General features: G+C 42.5%; 1 protein-coding gene across 2 annotated transcripts in view; it reads right to left on the minus strand.

Moving 5' to 3' along the window:
• The window catches only part of phldb1b (pleckstrin homology-like domain, family B, member 1b), a 105,411-nt gene that overhangs the window by 20,627 nt on the left and 62,900 nt on the right, over positions 1-21,884 (minus strand). For both annotated transcript variants that reach the window (XM_029446052.1, XM_029446053.1), the window contains 8 exons: positions 10,947-11,264; positions 9,071-9,217; positions 8,147-8,284; positions 5,870-5,998; positions 2,349-2,504; positions 1,474-1,584; positions 1,272-1,361; positions 205-339 (listed from right to left, as the gene is read on the minus strand). In XM_029446052.1, coding sequence (XP_029301912.1) covers positions 205-339; positions 1,272-1,361; positions 1,474-1,584; positions 2,349-2,504; positions 5,870-5,998; positions 8,147-8,284; positions 9,071-9,217; positions 10,947-11,264 — 1,224 coding nt within the window. The remainder of the gene's footprint in view (positions 1-204; positions 340-1,271; positions 1,362-1,473; positions 1,585-2,348; positions 2,505-5,869; positions 5,999-8,146; positions 8,285-9,070; positions 9,218-10,946; positions 11,265-21,884) is intronic.

A 21,884-nucleotide genomic window follows, 5' to 3' on the forward strand; every position in this document is an offset into this window, starting at 1 on the left:
GAAAACTAACAAAACCCAACGTGACCTGAAAGCTTCTGTTCTGGCTGCTCTTCTAACACAGCTGGGGGAAGCGACCTGGGGCAGGCACAGCAGGTCACAGTGTGAACAGGACGCTGACAGTACAACAGGTGACCTTTGGGGTGAGTTGCACAGACAGCAGAGGGGAAGCAGTGGGCTTCATGCAGGGATCATTAGTCTGGTTACCTCGGTAGGGCTGCTGGGGTACAACTGACAGAGAGGGGAGGGAAGTAAGTAGGAAGGAGAGGCTCGACAGAGAGAATGCTGGGAGGAGTGGACATCCTCCAACGACAGGTCAGCCTCGCTGATATGGAGCGCTTCCTGTTTTAACAATTCAGGAATAAGTGCCTTTAATGCCTACAGAACACTTATTGGACACAAGTTCTGCTCTCCACAAAAATGTTAATTGCCTTCCCTCTGTTAAAGGGTGACTTTGGTATTTTTCAGCTTATTTATCTGCAACTGTGCAGAAATATTGGCTGTAAAAAGCAGCTGCGCAGCATTCACTGACTTCAAAGTATTGGGCACAGCCCTTGAGCATTAAGCCTGAGTGACTGATGTGGACCGGATCAGACCGGATTAGGTGGTGGAAGGTGAAGATAAATGTTTTATTCCTTAGTAGGAACCTTTTCCAAATCAATAACAATCTGAGTCAGTGGCAAAAACAAGCACGTTGAGTGCACGTACAATAACGGTGCGGACTTACCCGATATGAATACAATGCAGCCCGTTTAGAGGCAGCAGCATTCTCGCTCAATACTAAAACTATTTCAGAAATACTTTTCCTCATTAGTCACTTGGACACACACAAGTCGTGGGACAATAGGATCAGGTTGAAAAATACCAAAGTTACCCTTTAAAGCATCAGCTGATGATGTCTGAGTTAAACACTACTAGTAATGTAGTGCACCTTCAAATGATTAGTTTGTTCCACACACTAATCATCAACAACTCCACACTCCACACACACACACACACACACACACACACACACACACACACACACACACACACACACAAGCACCACACATCTTGACATTAGTCTCATTACAGCAGGTGTGTTCAACAGTCAGATCCAAAAGATCATCAACAAGTTTGCAAATCATTGCGAGGTGAAGGAGTACATGGTGGTGAGGATGGAATCAGCTCCCTTCTGTTTTCAGGTGTGTGTGTGTGTGTGTGTGTGTGTGTGTGTGTGTGTGTGTGTGTGTGTGTGTGTGTGTGTGTGTGTGTGTGTGTGTGTGTTCTCTCACCTCTCTCATTGCAGTGGGGGACTTGGGGAAGCTCTTTCCGCCCGTCAGGCTGTGGTATCTCTTCTCCAGGGCCGAAAGCCTCTCCTTCTCCTGGAACATAAAGACACATGTCAGTTGTTTGAGGAGCAACTCTTAAAAAAATCCCACTTAAGGTGAACTGTTGTTCAGCGCACTCACAGTGTGAGTTTAAGTTACTACGTACCTTTTGGAGCATCTGCAGCGTGAGGGTCCGGTCTTTGGCCAGCCGCTCGCACTCCTGAGATGCCTGCAGGCCGAGCTGGTTGGCCTGGCTCTCCAGAGCAGAAACCTTCTCCTAAAGGAGGCAGAAAGAATGAAAGCTTCAGTGCTAGCTGCGCTGTGGCAGGACAGGATGTGGCGCTGCAAAATGAATGCATGACTAAAATGAGTGAAACTCCACAGACAAAACCTTGGAAACAGCAGATATCTGTGGTGCTATTTTGATGCTGTAAATAATGGTATTGTTGACAAGAAAGAAACATTGAATAATTCCACAACATGCCTCTGCAGTGAGAAAATAACAACAAACTGCCTCCAGATGGCTGAGGCTTGTTTGGCTGCCTGGTGGGTGTGGACATTACCTTTAAGCTTCTAAGTGATCATGATATGAATATTTCTTTCTTTCTTTCTTTCTTTTTTAAAGGTTTCATAGATCAATGAATAATATATAATAAAAAAAAATCTAAAATAGTTAATAAATTACGTTTTAATCCTTTGTAAATACTCGTTTTATTTAGCATATGTGTGCACTAATTCACACTTGTTTTGTTTGAATTATTTGAACACATATCGTTCTAAAGTATTTCTCTTGTGTTCTAACTAAGACAAAAGAAGTGAGAGAAAAGGCTCTCCGACACATTTCTGCTTCTTGTCAGGGGCACGAGAGGTAAAACAAGTGAGGAGCTCTGACTTACACCGTGCACACTGTTACTTGTTCACCTGAGCAGAGTGCATTCCAACATGTGTTGATGAATGAACAAACAAACTAACTTAACAAAACTTGGCTCTTATAGAAATGTTTCTCCTGTGGTATAAATGCTGTGTGAGAGGTTTCCTCACCTTTCGCTTGGCCACACTGCGGTGGTACTCTGCTCTCTCCTGCAGCAGCTGCTGGCTGATAGTTTCTCTTTCCTCCTCCAGGCTGCTTTCTCTCTCCAACTGCTGAAACTCCAAGTCCTCAAACTTTTTGGTTCCTGTTTCCAACACCTCTCCATCCTGATGGACGTCATCATCACAACATCAGTGGTCACATCGAAACAGAAAACACATTCTCTACAATGCATTGCCCATTTTAAAGCCGTCCACTATTCTCAGAGCAGCGAAGTTGCTGACAGTAAAGCAACAACACCTCGACTTTTATGCTTGAAGTGGTTTGAAACGTCTCTACGGAAGCCCTGAGAAGCAAGTGAAAGTAAAACAATGTGGTGATACATTTTTTCTAAGTCTGATTTTCAAAATGTTTCTCTCGTGTGATTATGACTTAAGAACATTTGAAAAAAAGGTTTTGCCAGGAAGTTCCTTCTTTCTTCCAGGTGAGTTTCTTCATGCATTCTTCAAGCTCTTGTGGCCGAAATGAGTATTACATCAATATCCTGACAACAACAACAACAGTCCCCTGACAACACTTGTTTTCCACCTGTTTCAGTTTGTTTTTATTAGAAACTCAAAAAGATTGCGATGCAAAAACCTTTGTTTTTCCACATGTTCTTCAGTCATAAACACAGGAGAGAAAACAGCTTAGTCACCAGATATTTCTTCTGACTGGCCTCTCAGGGCTTTCGCAAAATGGCTGAAGCACAAGCACACCGTGCTCAGTCAAGCAGACAGTCATGAAGAACATGCTTCTACTTCAGCACAGCGACTGGTGTGTGTGGTAATTACATTACAACGGTGATTTAGATTAAAAATACAAATAAATAACTTTTCCCCCACTGGAACAACTCTGCTACTTAAGGTAATGAAGAATAAGCACCTATAATATGGGCTGCTAAAATCATAGTACAAATACTACATGGAAAAGAACCTTAACTACAAAATCTATGTAAATATAAGATAGTGATATAAAAGCAGCGCTGGCTTCAATATATATACTGCTGTGTATTCCAGAGGTCTATCTATCAGCCTGTCCTTCCTCAGTCTTACAGCTCTTGTGTCAGCAGCAGGGAGACGAGTGTTTGAGTCTATAGGCTCTGAAGAATCTTTGTACTGGAGCACTTGTGAAGGACCCGACAGCCGGCAATGTCCAGTCACTGACATGCAGACTGAGATGAAAATGACTCATCAAGAGGTCAGAACAGGAACAAAGCACTCAAAACGTCAAACATCTAGTGTGGGCGTTGAAGAAAGGAATACACCTTGGAGCCACCTTTGTTCTATGTTCAGATGTTATTCTACTTAGCACCGAAGATTAAGTGTACTTTTGCTACAACGGCGTGTTAGGGTCATTGTAGGTAACAAAACAAGTCATGAGAACAAACTTGGATATTCTGATCTTAAAATCGTACATTTCCGAGAAAAAGACGTGAGTATTCCCAGATATTATTAAATCATACATTTGCAAAAACAACTTTATGAAGTTTTCTGTCTCACAGATTTGTGAGTTTTTTCCGAGCAGCTCTCCGGGGCTGAGCAGCGCAGCCTAAACTGCAGCTCATCAAATGGCCACTTGAGGCTCCAAAAGGAACCCATCTCCAGATTAAATGGCCAACCTTAATAAAAAATAACCATGTTAACAACCTGGTACAAAAAAACGGTTTCGGTCTCTACAGCTAATTTTCCTATTCATGACAACTATTGGGTGTATGTTGTTATACCACTCATCACTCATTATATTTAGGCTTAAAGTTACGCACTGTTCGGGGCGTGTAGCTTTATGTGACAGGTGTGTGCTGTCTCAGGTTGCTAGCTGCTAGCTGTCTGCTCTGCTGGAGCGACACTTTGAGCCTCACAACGGCTCTTCAGAACCTGCGGGTGACGTCAGGGAGACTACGTCCATATTTCATACCGTCTGTGTTTTCTCGTACATTTACAATTTTAATCTCAGAAATTCTGTTATTCTGAATATTACTCCCCTCCCTGGTCTTACATATCCCTACCTGTTCATCATGCAAATCTGCAATATCGATTGTCAAACTTAGAATGAAAAAACTTAAATAAAGAAATGAAATAAAGACAAAACAAACTAATGCAGACTACATACAATATCTATTCTAACTGGTAAAAAAAAGATTGATCTTTTTTTTTTTCCAAACGACAACATTCATTTGCATAAGAGAAGTCACAGGATGAGAGCGAGGGAAGACAGAGAATGGATCTAGTCAGGGCCTATGTTAATTGATTAGTCAGCAGTTATACAAATTATGCGAGCAATGACAAATCACAGAAAAGATACAGATCAGATTCACACATGCGGTGCAGCGCGGCCGTATCACATGACGCACATTTTACCAAAATGCATCAGCAGCAGCTGAAGTGACAAGGAACCTTCAGTGTGCTCCTGTGTCGACCTGAGGGTCTCAGTAACATGAAGGTGTGGAGGAGGGAAAGATCCTGCAGCTCATGGCAACAGCACGTCTGTGAGGGGCACTGAGGGAACTTCTGGTGAGTACATGGAGTGTGTGTACGTGTGTGTTAAACCATATGTAGTGGGCCCCTGCTGAAGGGGTAAAGGTGCCTGTAGCACTATGTGCATCGGCATGTGCTGAGGCCTGGCACATACATGCATACAGGAGCAGCGAGAGTTTCAGGCTGGCAAACTGTGTAACTGTGTTGTAATGCCTTCAATTGTTAACGGCCTTTTAGGCTGATTATTTGACTGACTCCCTGCAATAGCAGCAACATAATAAGAAACACAGACACTGCAGTCTGCCTTTGGATAATCTTCACAGAGTGCAAGATGGAAAACAGTATCAGCCAACAAAACAAGTCCCCCCCGTCTCGTCTGCCTGCCTATTATTATTATTTTTGATGAAAATTAATATAATAAATGAGTTCACAAATGAATGCATTTAAATGTGTAAATTCAAGATAGATTAACTACATCACATTGCATGAGTTCTACTGCTGCCTCGACAGGTAAGTTTGTTGTTTGACTGGTTAGTCACACAATAACAGAAAAGTAGCTGGTCGAGGCAGCGGAAGAGCAGCAGCACCCGTGTTCTTCCAGGTAAAATCACTGCTTTTACCAATGGACTCTGGTGGCTTTAAAGAGAGCATCAATACCGGCTTCAGTTCCCCGTCGGAAAGGGCTGTCTGACAGCAAGGTGAAGCGGTGATAATATTCTCCTGACTATGGATAAGCACATCATACAACCCCACTTCCCTTTAATACCAAGTATTGCATCTGTGAGCCAGGCCAATGCACTTCACCTGCCGTGTAAAAGAAGCACTGCGCCTGGAGGCTGTAAGGAACTTGGTTGAAGCTACTCACTAAATGGTTGTGGGTGGGATGGTGACTGTGCGGCAGTGTGTGTGTGTGATATATTAGGCCAGGTATTGTCGTTATAAAGGGGCAAACTGAAGTCCGTAGGTGAGGGGAGGGAGGGGGGGTTCTAGGTGCTTCTGTTGGACTTGCGACCCACCCTTTTGAGCTGTTCCTGCAACTGTTCCCGCAGGGACTCGGGACAGTTATGAAGCTGGTTCTCCAACTCAGTGTAGCCCTCCTGGAGGCTCTGCAGGGCGCGGCGCTCGGCCTCAACATTATTCCTCTCCTAGAAAGACACAACACACATCCACACACAGGATGGATGGACGAGGGGAGAGAAAGAGAGAGAAACACACTGCTCAAAATCCACGCCATGCAAATAAAAAGCTGTAAGGTGTTAGCAACAGACATGTCGGGACATATTTGTAGGGCTTGACGGGGCACAGGAAGCAGATGCTGAATCGTCGGGATGTTACCGCTGGCGGTCTGGGATTCACAGATGGCACATGTTCTTCAAATAGCCAGAAAATATCATTCCAACTCTCAAATGTGTTCCTAATACAATTCAATGAATTTAATGTTAAGCAATACTTGCAGTTGAGTGCTGTGCTTAAAATAATTTTGTGTCAGTGTGACAACTATTGGCTGGAAAGAACCTACTGTATACGTCTTCCTACAAATAATTCAATAAGTTGTCGAAAAGTTTGGCCCATAATATACTTGACATTTGTTGAACGTTTCACTAGTAATAACGAGTGACAGCAGTGACACTGTCTCGGTTGCTCTCCACAGACGCCAGCTGCTATGGAAACCCTGAAAGGAGGGTGAGAATATTTTTTTCTGATGATCCATTTCCTGATCTAAATTGTTTTCTCTCCTGTGTTTATGACTTCAGAACTTAAGAGGTGGGGAAAGTTTTGCCAGTTGGAATTCTTTCTTTTGCCAGCATCATTTATTTATGTTATCGTCTCTCATCTTTGAAGAACAGGTGAAAAAGATGTTTTGTCCAGTGAAATGTTTTTTTTCTTTTGTTAGGATAGTTATTAAATCAAGTGTTTGTTGTTGTTATACTCATTTCCACCAGGAGAGGCTGAAGTGCACAGTACAAAAGTTGTAATTTCTCCATGCACAAACATGGTACATATTGTGTGTGTTAGAAAGTTATGTGTCATTACAATTCTGGCCAAAAGAAAGACATGTCAGTAATCTATTCCAGAAGATTATTTTCTAAGGAACACGACAGAGAAAACTATTTAGATCAGACTTAGAAAATGGATCACCAGATTTCTTTTCTCACTTGCCTCTCAGGGCTTCCGTATGCTCCAGTTTCACGCTCAGGAATACCATCTTCACTTTGATGTGTAAAACTGAAAAGGACTTCCAGCACCGGCAGTTTTCTTACATCTTTAGATCTTTGAGCAGTTCTAAGAAACACCTCAGATTCATTTTTCCTCAGAGAGATTTTATCCTCTAGTTTGTTTGACAAACACCTGGGGTTCCCCAACATGTATCAGCCAACAGCACATCCAGTTTTCTCACATATGATATGCTGTGTTCTTGGATATATTCGGCAGGTTTATAGTTTAGGGGTGGATGTGGCTCTGAGAGACGTTGAAACAAAGCAGCCGATCCTGGTTTACTGACTCAATGTCTTATTATACAATAAAACAATCATGAATGACACCTTCACAGGGAAACAGTGGAGATAAAGACAACACCCAGAAACAAGCTGGTAAAAGTGCTTTCTCTTTCCATCTTGCTACAGTTCAAATGTGGTGGGTTACAGGTAAAAAAGAAAGGAACCCCCTAAACCCCATTACAGAGAACATGCTGGTGGTTTCATCTGTCCACTACCAGAACACCTTATTCAAAGTCTCTTGCAGAACCTGTGCACTAAAGAGCCCGGACAGCCTTGAAAGGCAGGTTTCCTGGCCCACAGGGTCTGTCGTGCAGACAGTGAAGAACCAGGTGAGCACAGTGGACGAGAGCTACAGGAACTGTGAGTGCTGAAGAAGCAGAGAAAGGATTAGAGGTTAATGGATGTCGGTTAGTGAGAGGAGTCCAGTTAAGGAGGACACAGATAGAGAGATGACCTGAGAGCAAACCACTACAGTGACAGAACATGCAAAAGAGAATACCCAAGGAGGTCAACCCAATCCTTTATTCAGCCATTTATGTGGCTGGAATTGTCTGCACCAAGTATTCTTGACTTTTAAGAATTGAATATAGAGGAATGCCGACTTATGTAAAGACACCAGCAGTGAGCAACCAGGAGAGACCAGAGAAGGCTGTAAAAGCACAGGCAGTGAATGTGTGTGTGCGTTTTCTCTCTTTTCTCAGAAAGTATACTCCTGCATACTTGAAATGTAATTGGCGGATTCAAATTCAGCATTTCAAATGTGAGCTGTATACATGTATCCCCTGCTCTCCGTACCTTGTCTTTCTCCCTTTGGATGGCGCTCTCCAGCTCGTCCAGCTTGTGCTGCAGCTGAGTGATGATGTCTGTTTCAGCCTCTATCTGCTCGAGCTCCGCCTGCCTCTCGCCCTGCAGCAGAGCGCGCTCCATCTCTGCCTGGAGGAGTGGAACACACAACTCCAGTCACTCAGGGACTCAAGAAGTATTCAGATCATTCACTTAAGTAAAAGTGCATACGTGTTAGCAGTAAAATATAGTTTAAGTATTAAAGTAAAAGTACTGGGTTGTCCCCTCTGACTGATATATTATTAAATATGACATCATTCCATGATTAATGCTGAAGCCTCAGTGTTAGAGCAGCATGTTGGAGGTGGAGCCAGTTCAAACGACTTTAAAAATGCAATTCTGATACAGATTAGTTTTTATATTTTGGATTGTTTTCTCTTTTGGTGCCGTATTGGATCAACATTCATTAAAATTAAACCATGTGAGAAGTTTAGAGGGAAAATATCAATATGTGTTGCAGCTGCTTACAACTCAGAGACTTGTGAAGTGTGAGCCGGACGACGCGCTGCTTTTTGTAAGACTTACTGGTTTATATTTAACAATGTGTCAAATCTTCATCTGAAAAGTAACTAAATCTGTCAAGTAAATGTAGTGGAATAAAGATTGACCTATTTACCTCTGAGATGTAGTGGAGTAAAAGTATGACGTAGCATAAAACTGAAATACTCAAGTACAAGTACCTCAAAATTGTACGTAAGAACAGTACTTGAGTAACAAGTACTTAGTTACTTTGCACCACTGTGGGTCAGCTATGAGGCTCAGAGTTACATAGTAATGATGTGACTGTGGAACATTCTCAAGTTTGAGTTCAATACAAATGTGTGTGTTTTACTTTAAACTGCCTTCCAACAACATTCTGTACTCTCTGTACGCTACCTCTTGTTTGGACTCTTGGAGTTGTTGCTCCAGCTCCATCAGCCGGCTTTTGAGCTCATCGATCCGGGAAAGAACGCGAACCCGCTCGTCTTCCAGGTAACCCAGCTCCAGACGACCTGCGCTGCCTGAACAGGACGAGTCCTCGTGCTGCGGGGAGAGAGAACGTGGCAGGTCAGGATTTCAAGGAATGAAGTAGAGCCAGGGGAGGAAGAGAGATGCATGTACACAGCTTTCATTATGCAAGATACTGTTTTGTACAGGGTACATAAATAAAGTATTTTACTTGCACTTCATGATATATTAAATGATGACTGTTACTTCTTTCGTATAGTTTTGTGTCTTAGGTCTAATCACAGTTTCCCAAATGCAAAATTCTTTATTTTGGAACAGAAATGATCCATTGTAATCCATTCAAACTGGATAATGGCACAATGCAATGCTGTCTATTGAGTAAGTTAAGCCTTACTTGTCACAAATAGACACGAGGGAGCAGAAATAGAAAGGAGCTGATTGATCCGTGAGCTTCATGCAGGAGCCTCTGTATAAACCTCTCATTACTAGAGGAAGTCTGGAAACCTTCCACAGACTATTTACACTACAGTAAATGTACTGATGAGTCACTTGCTGAGTCAGGCACCTTAATGCTTTAGCCATGCACGGACATATTAAACAGATCGGACGCCTTCTTCTACCACGGGATGTGTTGTTTGTTCCTGGTCATGCAGGGTCAGTGATATGTAGGCCGAGTGAAACATGACATAACATGCATGATGATCCCTGACAATACTTTACTCTGTAACACTAAGGGCTTAAAAAAGCATCAGAGCGTGAGAGCAAAGCAGTTTACTGAAGTATAAGTTACCAACAGAAGATCAGATTCTAGTGTAATGTTTATGAATGAACAGTCTGTGATAGCAGCAGCTAGGAACTCAACAGCTGGGTGCCCTCAAGTTAGGTTAATGCTCGCTGTGTGGCACATGGGGGCTCCAGCTAAAAGGGACATCCTCACACATTTTGCATAAAGTCGTATTCATTTCTGTAACTAGTCGCCTTTTCAGACATGACTGCCACAAACACTGATGAAGTAAAATAATGAACTACTTTTTTAAACTTATTATATGTCTCAGGATTTTTGTAAAGCAGACAATTATTTTTTAAATGCTTAAAAAAAACAGGAGATCTTAAAAATCTACACTTGACTGAATAGTTTGCCTCCTGAATCAAATAGTTTGCAGGTTATTCAACCTTTATTTTATTAGAATACATTTGACTCTTTCCTTAACAGGGACAGTAGAAAGTATATGCATGAATATTTGACATGAGATATTAGTTTAATAAGAAAATCCTCCTCGACATTGAGGAGTTGCATGTTGGGTCTGTGGCGCTTTGCTGGTAACGGTGGAAGGATCACAGGATATAGTTTGTACACCCCCTGGCGTTTTGGAGAATACTGCAAACAGCATATTGAGCATAAACACCTTCGTATGTTCTCTTGAGTGGAATGTGAAATAAATCTATCTGATCTATCTTTTGTTCTGTGCAATCTTGAGAAGTTTGTTCTGTCCAAGAGATCTTAGGAAGAATATCTTTTGCAAGAATAAAATATGGACTTGGCATTCCTGGTTTTGATGTTTACCAACAGACAGTATGTTTAGAAACCTGCATACACCTGGGCCTCAAAGGCCAACTGCTAAGTGTGAGAGTGAGAGGTTAAACCTCATATACGGACATTCATTGGCTAATATGAGGATTCCTGATGGTACTTGAACCTCATTTTTAGAACCACTGATTTAGCAAAGCCAGGCACATTATTTGCACATGCTGGTCCTACAGTGGCATGCAGAGAGCGTCTTGGGAAAGGAGCATTCCCTCTGACCTGTCTGTCTCCATTGTGCAGTGCTGCTGCTGTGCTGAGAGCAGGAGACGTCCTCACCTCCTGATGAGTGCTCTCTGTACTACTGCACTCCTCCTTCAGGTTCTCCTCGTCGCTCTCCCTCTGTCTCTGCAGCAGGCGCAGCGTGGCTGAGGACGGCGTCCCCCCGTGGACATTCTCCATAGACAGCATCCTCCCCGAGCTGTCTGTCATTCCCCCGGGGAAGCCTGTCCTCCCTGAGCCCAGGGGTTCCAGGTCGCTGCTCTCTACTTTGTTGTATTCGGCACAGAGGTTCAGGATGGTCTCTAGTCGCTGTCTCTCCTGTGGAGAAATATACACACGATCAATGAAGGACATCAGATAAAGGTCGTCTCACCTTTCAGCAACAATTTGGCTATAAAGACACATCGTCACATACTGTGACTTATAATGGATTTCCAGCTGAGCCTATGTTTGAACGTGACATATATGTGACTTGAACCTGTATATTATTTCTTTCCTGTGTGTGTGCAGGGTGGTGTTGCTGAGCCAGCCACTGGTGACAATCTGAAGATGGCCAACCCAGACAGAGCAGCAGAAATCAAGCCTGATGCTCAAATAAACATCTTGTATTTATCATTTATTATATATTTCCAACTCTCTCACTCAGTGTCAAAGTATAACTGCCATCTCCCAAATATCCTGTGACTGAGCTGAATTCAACCAAACCAAAAACACTGATCTGTCTATACGTCAGGATCACTTCTCCAAGTAACATTAATGTCAGTATGAAACCCAATCTAGTGATTTAACAGAATAAAGAGAGTAAAAATGGACATGAAGTTTGTCCTGGCTTCTCTCCCCCTGAAGCGTCCCAGCAACCCACACTGTCTGTGCTGCATGGGAGTCAGATCTGTGACTGGTTGTCCAGCTGTCACTATGAGGGGTCAGCCCACCTATGGGGGCCCTGGCAGACCAGGCCAACAGGGTGGCCTCTGAACTCTAAATGTCAGCTGCTGTAGCCCTCTGCTGCAGACACAGCGTCTCTGAGGTCTGCAGCTACACAGCACTGAGAGCCTTAAAGGCACACGCTAGTGATGCTCAGCTTACAATGTAGCTTCGTCTACATTAAAGCAAATGCTACTGTGTGCAAGAGACTGTTCAAATGTACATGAATGATGTAAAAGCAAAAGGAAAAGAGAGAAAACTGAAAAGAAAATATCACTGAGGTAGACTATAAGAAGCAGTTGACAGGTTTAGAGACAGCAGGAGGACCGTGAGATGTTTTACTTGTTCTCTACTTCTTGTAGTCCAACAACACTTTTTTCAAACTTTTGCTGAACACCGTCACTGTGACCACACATGGCAATAATTAGGTAATGCTAAAACGCTAAACATAGTGTAACAGTAGCACAAGTAAAGAAGGCTCATAAAGTTAGTGACATCACTTTGTATTGTCGGAAGCACAGCAATATTTATTTAGCTAGCTTTAGACTTTAGCTTTAGAATGGCTTATGTTAAGCAACAGGGTGTTTTATTGCTTCTGAGTTGCATTTATTCTTTCAAAATGTACATGGTCTCAGTTTGAGGTTTTAATGAAGCTTGCAGGACTTAGAATCCAGTTCAGCCAGTTTACCATAATGCCAAGATTAAAGGTGCAATGTGTGAAATATGTTCAGAATTTAAATGAAGTAACAGTTTTAACGTTATGTCAAAGAAGTCTATGTATTGTGTGATACTGTACGCTCTCGTGCTCCAGTTCAGGTCCAATCTGTTTAATGTCACGTAGGAACACTTGGCTTCTCACCCGCAAATAAATGCCCCGGTGTATCTTCTCCCTCACACTGCAGTGAGCACAGCGTCCCCAGTGTGGGAGCATCTGCTCAGCTTTAGCCCCACCATTAGCTTCAACCTGTAATCGGTTAGCTTTTAACTGAGTGGGTGGGAGTAAAAGACCCCCTTTGGGCTGTGGAACAGTGCTGTACGTTTTCAAGAGAAAAGAGTCAAACTTCAAACATTCACTGGCACGTCTACAACTACTCCCACTCAACATCTGCTTGAACATGCAGATTAGACCACTCAGCGCTCGACGCCGCTCTTGTTTTTGTCAAGGAAGGTGATTGAAAGCCGGGGCCATCATTGTCTCATGTGAATGCCAGACAGCCTTTAGGCCATCAAACCTGTGTGAGTAGCAGGATCACAGACAAATTTCCTACCATTTAATGTGTGTTGGCCTCAACATAACTTGACACAGAATCAAATTTGACACCTGACGTATGCAAACTGTGTTCAAATTATGCTCCTAATCAGCTGCATGTTGACAGATTTGTGTGAATCCCATATTTTCTGTGTTTTCTCATGTGGGACTTTTAAGTTCAGAGGTTGTTGCTGCCACAGGCACTAAAAAGCCCAAGTCTCTAAGTCTCTGGGTTTCTCTCTAGAGAGCAGGTCCCTTAGGGCTCTGAGAGCTGCCTGGGAAGGAACAAGGTGGTACGTCAGTGTGATAATCCAAAGCTTTTTACTAGATGCCAAGCTTCCGTGGCCCAGAAACACTGAGGTTTTGGCTTGAAAAACATATTTCTAAAATAGTTAAATGCACATACAGGCGTCTTTGGTTTGCCCTGTTGAATGACTAAGAAATAGTTCCCTAAATATAGCAAATAGCTTCTTTTTTTCAAAATTAAGTCAATAAAAAGAGGTTTCCCAAACATTATCTTAAAATCTGTTGTCAAAACGTCACTTGAATAAAGAATAAAAATGTGGGTTTACTCACTCTCATGATGAACACTGTGAGAAGTTACAGCTCAAACCAGGCACACGCTCAAACCAAGACAGCTTGGCGAAAAGACAGATGAACAAATACTGGCCTTTAAAAAGGCAGTACCACCCTCCCCCCTCCCCCACCCTCTATGGCACCACCATAACAACAAACCCCCATACTGTGGGTGATAATGACAGAGCGTCATGGCAACATTCAATCATTTGCTGTTAGGAGAAGCTTCTCGCACCCAAACCAATGACTCAATATTGATTCATATCAAGGAGCTGTTTTCATTCTTAGAATATGGCAGGTGTGCCGAACGAGGAAGTTAAAGTAATCAATGTTTACTATCAAGTGTGTTGTGTTTTTTGGCAAAAATTCAGAACAAAGACATTTGAATACTGAAAACATTCTTTTTTTTTCTCTTTTCTTTTTTAAATGGCACTGTAGGCTCAGGACAAATAGCTTAGCTATAAAGGCTAAATATATAGCAGCTGAAAACGAAAAAGAGACTATCTAAAACATACTGTTGTCTAGTGGGTTTATTTTGCAATATTATGTATAATACTCATGCGTGTAGATTTATGTGTGTACTCTTACGTGTCATGGCATTAGCCCGAGCCTATTCCTTACTTGTTACTTGAAACAAGCTAGCTGGCTAACTAGCTAACATTTTCTAATTATGTTAATATTAACATATCATGTCAACACAGTATAGCCACTACTACAACAGTTAATATTACTACAGACAATATCCATTTTGTGAATGTGTATATCAAGACAGGTTGACCAGATATTTAGCAAACTAACAAGCTAAACTGAAATACCATCAAAGCAAAATGGTGATAACCAGGTCAAATGTTCATATGGTCACAAGGTCATGTGACATCACCTGACACTTGACTACACCTTAATAAGATATGGTGTCTAAGAGAGCTCTTCCCCAGCTCCACCCTCTCATCTAAATATTGTCACTGGCTCCAACAAAAGTCTTTAACAAACCAATAGGTGACGTCACAGTGACTAAATCTACTTACTACTCATCTACAGCCTATGTTACTTATTCCTCTTTGGAAGTATTCCAAATGAATTTTCATGTACGGTTGTTTCGAGAGTGTTTTTTTCCACCTTATCATCAAATACATTGTTTTTGTGTAAAGGCAGCTGACGGCCTCAGGGAGCCCTGCTGTGTCACCAGGGCTTAAAGAGCCAAGTCACAAGTCTGAAAACACCAACAATGTGACACACACACAGAAAGCCTAGTTCAGCCATGTTTACCAAACACCTCCTGAAAAGCAGTGTAGTCATACGCTGTAGTAATATTTAATAACACAGACGTAAACTTTCCTTCAATGATTCACCACTAATGTCAGCTTCTGTACAGGCTTTAAATAGGCACCAACTGACACACACACACACACACACACACACACACACACACACACACACACACACACACACACACACACACACACACACACACACACACACACAGAGTATAGAGCAAATTAACAATGAACTAATATTATCTTCTAAAGTGTGTGTGTGTGTGTGTTTCTTGTTATTAATACATGTATTGTTTGTCTACTAATCAGAGGTAAAAGGTGATTCTAGCTGCTATAAGTCTCATACAGGTGAGTTTTGATGAAAGCCTTAGTGCAGGGTGAAAGTCCTCCAGACTCGGTGTCTATCAGAGGGGAGGGGCTGATACTTCCAGACAACCGTGAGTTTGTGAAGGAATGCCTGGTTCCCAGAGCTCCCGCCTGCATCCACCCCCAGACACCGCTTCACACATTCCACAGCCCTCCACGTCTCACCTAGTGGGTGGCTCTCAGGACAACTGGGTTTGATAAAGACAGGTGTTGAAGCTGCAGCTGATGTATCTTTCTAAATGCGACAATTCCAAACCCAGAACAATCAACAAACTGGTGTTCAGGTGGTACAAATAGAAAACCACAACTTGTGACTTAAAGTGAGACTGTTACAAAGAGACAGAAGACATCACACACACACACACACACACACACACACACACACACACACACACACACACACACACACACACACACACACACACACACACACACACACACAATCTCTCAATGTTATCTTACGTGAAAATAAATGTGTTTATCCATCCCGTGATTTGGATCCACTCTAAATATCAGTGGGTTCTTCTTCGCCCCATGCTACAGCGTTACACCATATTCCCTAACTGTAGAATACAATTACAATTATTTCATTAATAAATAAAATAGCGACTATAATTCATGCACCTGAAAACGGAACGATTAACTCATATGCAATACATATGACATGAAACCTGAAAAGGTTTGTAAAAACACTGCATATGAGAAACAAAACCTTACAAAGATGTTATTTATACCAGCGCCCACTTACAACCATTCTCTGTGACACTATATGGTAATGGCACATTGAGTTCATCTTAAAAGGAGTCTCCTACCTGGGGGTAAGTCTTTATGTGGACAAGTTCCACATGTCTGCACACCTTCCTAATGTGAAATAACAAGTTTCATTGCTCAAAGTTAGCAAACGTTAAAAAATACTTTATTGTTATCTGGATTTAACATCAATCTTTGTTTTCTTATCCTGCCCTGCTTGAAGTACACATTCATCATGAGCACCTGACTGACAGCGAGGGGAATGGGAACACAAACTGGTCACAACTAAGTCGTCTCGTGGTCCGATGTATTTACTTCTTCTTCTTCTGTTGGGATAAAAGCATCGAAGATGTTGTCTGTGACTCCTGACATACAGGAGCAGAAGTGGGGTCAACAAACTGACTCAGTAACGTCGACACAAGCAATCTCTATCTGGTGGCTAATATAAGCTAACATTAGCCACCATAAGCTACAGCCCAAGTAAAGCTGAAGTATGAAAATGCTTTTAATAGGAAAAGGGTGCGTTGAGTTGCTTGTGAGTTTGCAAGACAAAGAACATGCTATCTTTGAACTCATTATGGACTCCTTATTTAGTGTTTTAACAAATGTAACAATGTTGTTTTGTGAATCATTTTCTACAATACGGCAATAGAAATGAAGTCATTCATTCATTCTCATGTGTACTGTAGGCAGTTTTACAATGTGACATCTCACTCTGTCAGTTTTCCCTCATTTAGTCAGTATGGTCTCCTCACTTTACTCTTAACTTTCCTTATTTTCATCCTCCCAGCAGTCGGCATCTCTTCCTCATGTCTCCCTCTCTCCCCTGGGAGTCGGTGTCTCCTGTTCTCTCTCATGCCCTTTAATGTTTCTCCCTCCTCTTCCCCTTCTCCTCCCCAGCGCCCCGGGGCCATTCCCAGCCTGTGTAACTTTGATCAGAGCAGCTACTTTATAAGTGTACAGCCATTTTCTTCTGTGCCGCGTTCACCTACGTCACAGGCGTAAACAGAACTCTCACGCTCGTAGTATTTCGAGAGTAAACCGGGGAAAGTTCAACAAAGCCTTATTCTCTACATACATCTGCAGGGGCTGCTGTACAGTCTGCAAAACAAACCATATTCATGATCAGACTCTGATGCTTAGAGGGTTCATCGTGTTTAGGTCCCAGAGGGAGGAATAAACAGATGATCCTCACAGGAGATCTTTCTGCTTTTTCTTTCTGCGGCTGCTTTTATTTTCTCCTCCCCCTGTGGAACACATAAGCATCAAAGCCAGGCAGGGGGAATAGGACAAGCAGGCTCTCCATGGCAGCAAAGCCTCTCTGAATAATAAGCTGGTGGTCCTCCATGTTGATGTCACTGACACTGATCTCAAGATGAAACTATGGCGTTGCTGCTCCCATTGGGGGCGGCTGGCATTTAAACCGCTGAAGCTTCCTCCTCAACTGGGATCCAAGCCCTGGAGGCATCTCTCAAAGTGACGACTGGGTTCCAATTATCATGTCAAACACTTCCAGCATAGAGATGAGAACATCAAAGACTAGATACAGTGATTAAAGGCTGGATGGGAGTCGTATTTTCACATTCTCAAAAACACTGCTGCCGATAATAAGCAGGCTTATGGCTCGATTATTGTTATAGAACGGAGATAAGACCGAGTCTGCAAGATCTGCAGTCAGTTGCATCAGCTTTGTTAAGTTAAACAATTTGCTGTGCACCGGAAATTATGAGATTAAATATCTATAAGTCAATAGCAGCAGGTTGGTACAGAAGTGCACTGTACTGTACTGTATATCCATGAGAGAGTGTTCAGCCAGAGGAGGTTTAGAGAGCGCAGCAGCCAAAGCAAACAGCTGTCCAACCTGACGATGCACCCAGCCGCCGGGTTACTATCCAAAGAGTATGTAAACTGGGATGTGTCTTTATTATTAGAAGTGAGACTTCTGACACGGACCATCTCCTGTTGTGCTACATGTGTGAAGGGGAACCTCTGGACAACGTGATTCTGCAGATATTGAGATATGAGAAAACGTTGTATGTTTAACAGGTAATGAACACTGAGGGGGATTCTGACTTAAAGGTGGAGTAAAGGACTCTGGAGTAACCCCTCCACATGTACCGGCCTCTCGCTCCCACTGCCCTTCTCTTCATACATACATGGCCTTCCCCTGTTCGGACAAGGATTATTTAGTTCAGCGTTTTCTCATTTATTACATTTAGCAGGATTCTGATTCACTTGGTTATGTCACTTTAGAAAGCATCTACAAAGCAAGTTTCTCCGTGTCCCTCAGATTTAGTGCAGAGCTGAAACTTCCACACGACAGATTATGGGACTTGCCGTAATGTGGTACACAACATAACATACATCTCAAGCTCCACTGGTAAAGCCTCCCACGCAGTGAAGCAGTGTGAAGGCCTGAACGCTCCCCTTTGTTAATGACCACAGCGTCATGCAGTCTCTCCAAACATTGCGCATGTTATCCAGATCAAAACAAAAGACTCCTACATCTATTTAATCCAGTCAGAGAGCAACAACTGACAGAGCTTTATTAATATTAGCAGTTACCTTCACGAGTGCTGCCACGCTGTTGAGAAAGAGCGGCTTCTCTTTAGCCAGAGCGAGCAGATATACCACGGCCTGCTCCCTGCTCTGACCTCGCCTCAGCGCCAGTACAGTCCTGCTGCCCCCCAGCACATGAGACCGGTCCATGACACACTCACACACTCACACACTCACACACTCAGGACCTGATCGACAGCACAGTAATGTTGCTGCTCCCTGGGCTTCCACACAGCTCCTCCTGTACTGTAAAGTGATTTCACAACTGGCTGTGCTACTTCGGGACAGATGGAGAGCAGCGTACCCCCCCTCCACCCCCTCCCGACCCAGGTCTTGTGAGAGGAGGTGAAGAATCTGTGTGAACAGGGGCGGAGTCAGAGATCATAATGTTTAGGGACTTCCTCAAGTGGGAGGTGACTTGCTGGTTGGTTCTAAGAAAAGCAGCGGGGCAAACTTTATATACCGAGCAGACTTTACACTGTGTGCCTGCTCTTTACTTTAAATAGGCTAATAGATTTAACGCAGGAAAAAGGTCTAATAACTTTAGTTTCAGTTGTTGAATGCAGAAGACGGTTAAGACTCTTCAGTTGATCCAAAATGCAGCGGCACGTGTATTGACTAGAACAAGGAAACGGGATCATATTACTCCTGTATTAGCTGCTCTGCACTGGCTCCCGGTAAAATACAGAATAGAATTCAAAATCCTTCTCCTGACTTACAAATCAATTAATGGTCAGGCTCCAGCATATCTTAAAGATCTCATAGTACCTTATAAACCAACTAGAGCATTACGCTCCCAGACTGCAGGGTTACTTGTGGTTCCTAGAGTATCTAAGAGTACAATGGGAGCCAGAGCCTTCAGCTATCAAGCTCCTCTCCAGTGGAACCAGCTTCCAGTTTGTGTTCGGGAGGCAGACACACTCTCCACATTTAAGAGTAGGCTAAAGACTTTCCTTTTTGATAAAGCTTATAGTTAGGGCTGGCTCAGGTTTGCCCTGGATCAGCCCCTAGTTATGCTGCTATAGGCTTAGACTGCCGGGGGACACCTCCCTGCTCTCCTCCTTCTCTTCCTCTCTCTCCCTCCCTCTCTCTTCTTCTCCCTCTCTATCTGTATGCATTTATGTAAATGTATGTTACTAACTCATCATCCGGGGTATCATCCCCGGAGTGTCTGTCTCTCATGTGGCAGGTTGCCACTGATAAAGTTTACGTCAGGATCATGAATCGTGGCTGCGCCTGCTGACCTGGTCCTGCTGGACACCGGGAAGCCTTATTGACATTTTCCTGGATTCATCCAAACTTTCTATTTCTTTTTTTTTTCCAACACAACATAATTTCTGTCAAATGTTGTATTTGTACTATGTTGTTTATCCTGTACACACGACATCTATTGCACGTCTGTCCGTCCTGGGAGAGGGATCCCTCCTCAGTTGCTCTCCCTGAGGTTTCTTCCATTTTTTCCCCTTTAATTTTAGGGGTTTCTTTTAGGAAGTTTTTCCTTGTGCGATGCGAGGGTCTAAGGACAGAGGGTGTCGTAACCTGTACAGTCGGTAAAGCACACTGAGACACATGTATAATTTGTGATATTGGGCTATACAAATAAATTTGATTTGATTTGATTTGACTTTACATAACATGCTTTGAAGTTTGGCTTTTAAAAGGTGCAATGTGTAGTTCCGAGCCACCTGCTCTAAATATATATGAGGCAGTTCTTCACCCCTTCTACTGGCTCCATACAACCTACATGCATCAATCATCATTAAAAAACAACCTGTTTATATTTGAGTTGTAGTAGTTTGTCATATTTATTGTATTCTAAGTTTTAGAGTATCATAGTGTATTCTTTATATTGTGTGTTGTACAGCTATACTTCTCTCTCTTCTAGTGTTGATATGTTTACTGTGTTCTTCACTCCTGTGTGAATCTGTCTGTCAGTTCATCAGAGCAGACTGCTGAAACTCTGAGAGTCTAAACATCTCTGCTGTCTCATAATCTCCGCGTGGATCTGACACATTGAACCTTTAAGTTGAGCTAAATTAGCTGCTTCTTGTTTCTCATTTCTCTTTTGACCGTTCAGTGATGCAGGAAGTAAGGGCATCTCTTTGAAGTGATTTGTGTAAAGCATATAAAACAGAGCTACAGACAATTATATTTAATTATTGAACAGTTTGAGGGGTTTACAGGAGTCAGTGTGGTGTTACATAACAGGAAGTTACTTAGCTTCCCTCATAACATTGAATTCAGTTTGACATCAATAATAACGATATATTTATCTTAGGTCTCCAAAAACACTTAAAGGGGAACACCACTGTAATGGAACCTTTCATATGTCCAAATGATATTCTTATTGTTTAATAATACTTGGTTCAATGAGCTTCCGTCTTTCCCACCATATTCTTCTTGTGTCTATCCCAAATGGGTGAATCTTCTCCCCCTCCCCCCTCTCTACTCACGGTTTTATTTTGTCTCCCTAACACCTGCAACTGTGTGAACCCTCCACCCCCCCCTTCTCTACTCCATGTGTTTGTGGGCCAACTGTGGGAATCTTCCCCCCCCTCCTTCTCCTGACTGTCTTTTCTCAGGGTTCTTCCTCACACAGATTTCTCCAGAATCTTCACTTCAGTATTATAGACTTCACTGGTCATTTGTTTAAGGACTTGATGAACACTTTCCATCACACCACCTTAATTAAGAATACCAACATGTTATTTCCATGGCCTAATAAAGTTCAAACGGTTGCTCTCTGTGGGAGGACACTGAAAGACCTCATGTTTGTGTTCATACGACTATTGTTGCGAGTACTGATTGCAGATCAGCTATTTAAGAATTGTCTTTGTATTATTGCAACACATATTGTGATATTGAGTTTTCTCTCGAAGGAAAGAATGAAAGAATATGTAAAGGTCTTAGAGCTGCAACAATTGGTTAATTAATTGATTAGTCGATTATCAGAAAAGGTGATGAAGAGTTTTCTGTCAATCAAAAATGCTAAACATTCTCTGAATCTCCTTTTCTTTGTCTTATGTGATAGTCAATTAAATATGTGTAGTTTTTGAACTGTTGGTGGACAAAGACACATTACAAGACCTCAGCTTGGTTTTCTAGAATATTGTGATATAAAATGTTCTACATTTTCAATATGTTCAAATGTTGTGTTTTTGCACTTCATGCTGTAATTATAATGATCACTGTGCCATATTTAAGTGCTTATAGTGTTTCACAGTTCTCTGTGGAACTTTA

This window comes from Cottoperca gobio, chromosome 13 (assembly GCF_900634415.1).
Source record: "Cottoperca gobio chromosome 13, fCotGob3.1, whole genome shotgun sequence".
Lineage (NCBI taxonomy): Eukaryota > Metazoa > Chordata > Actinopteri > Perciformes > Bovichtidae > Cottoperca > Cottoperca gobio.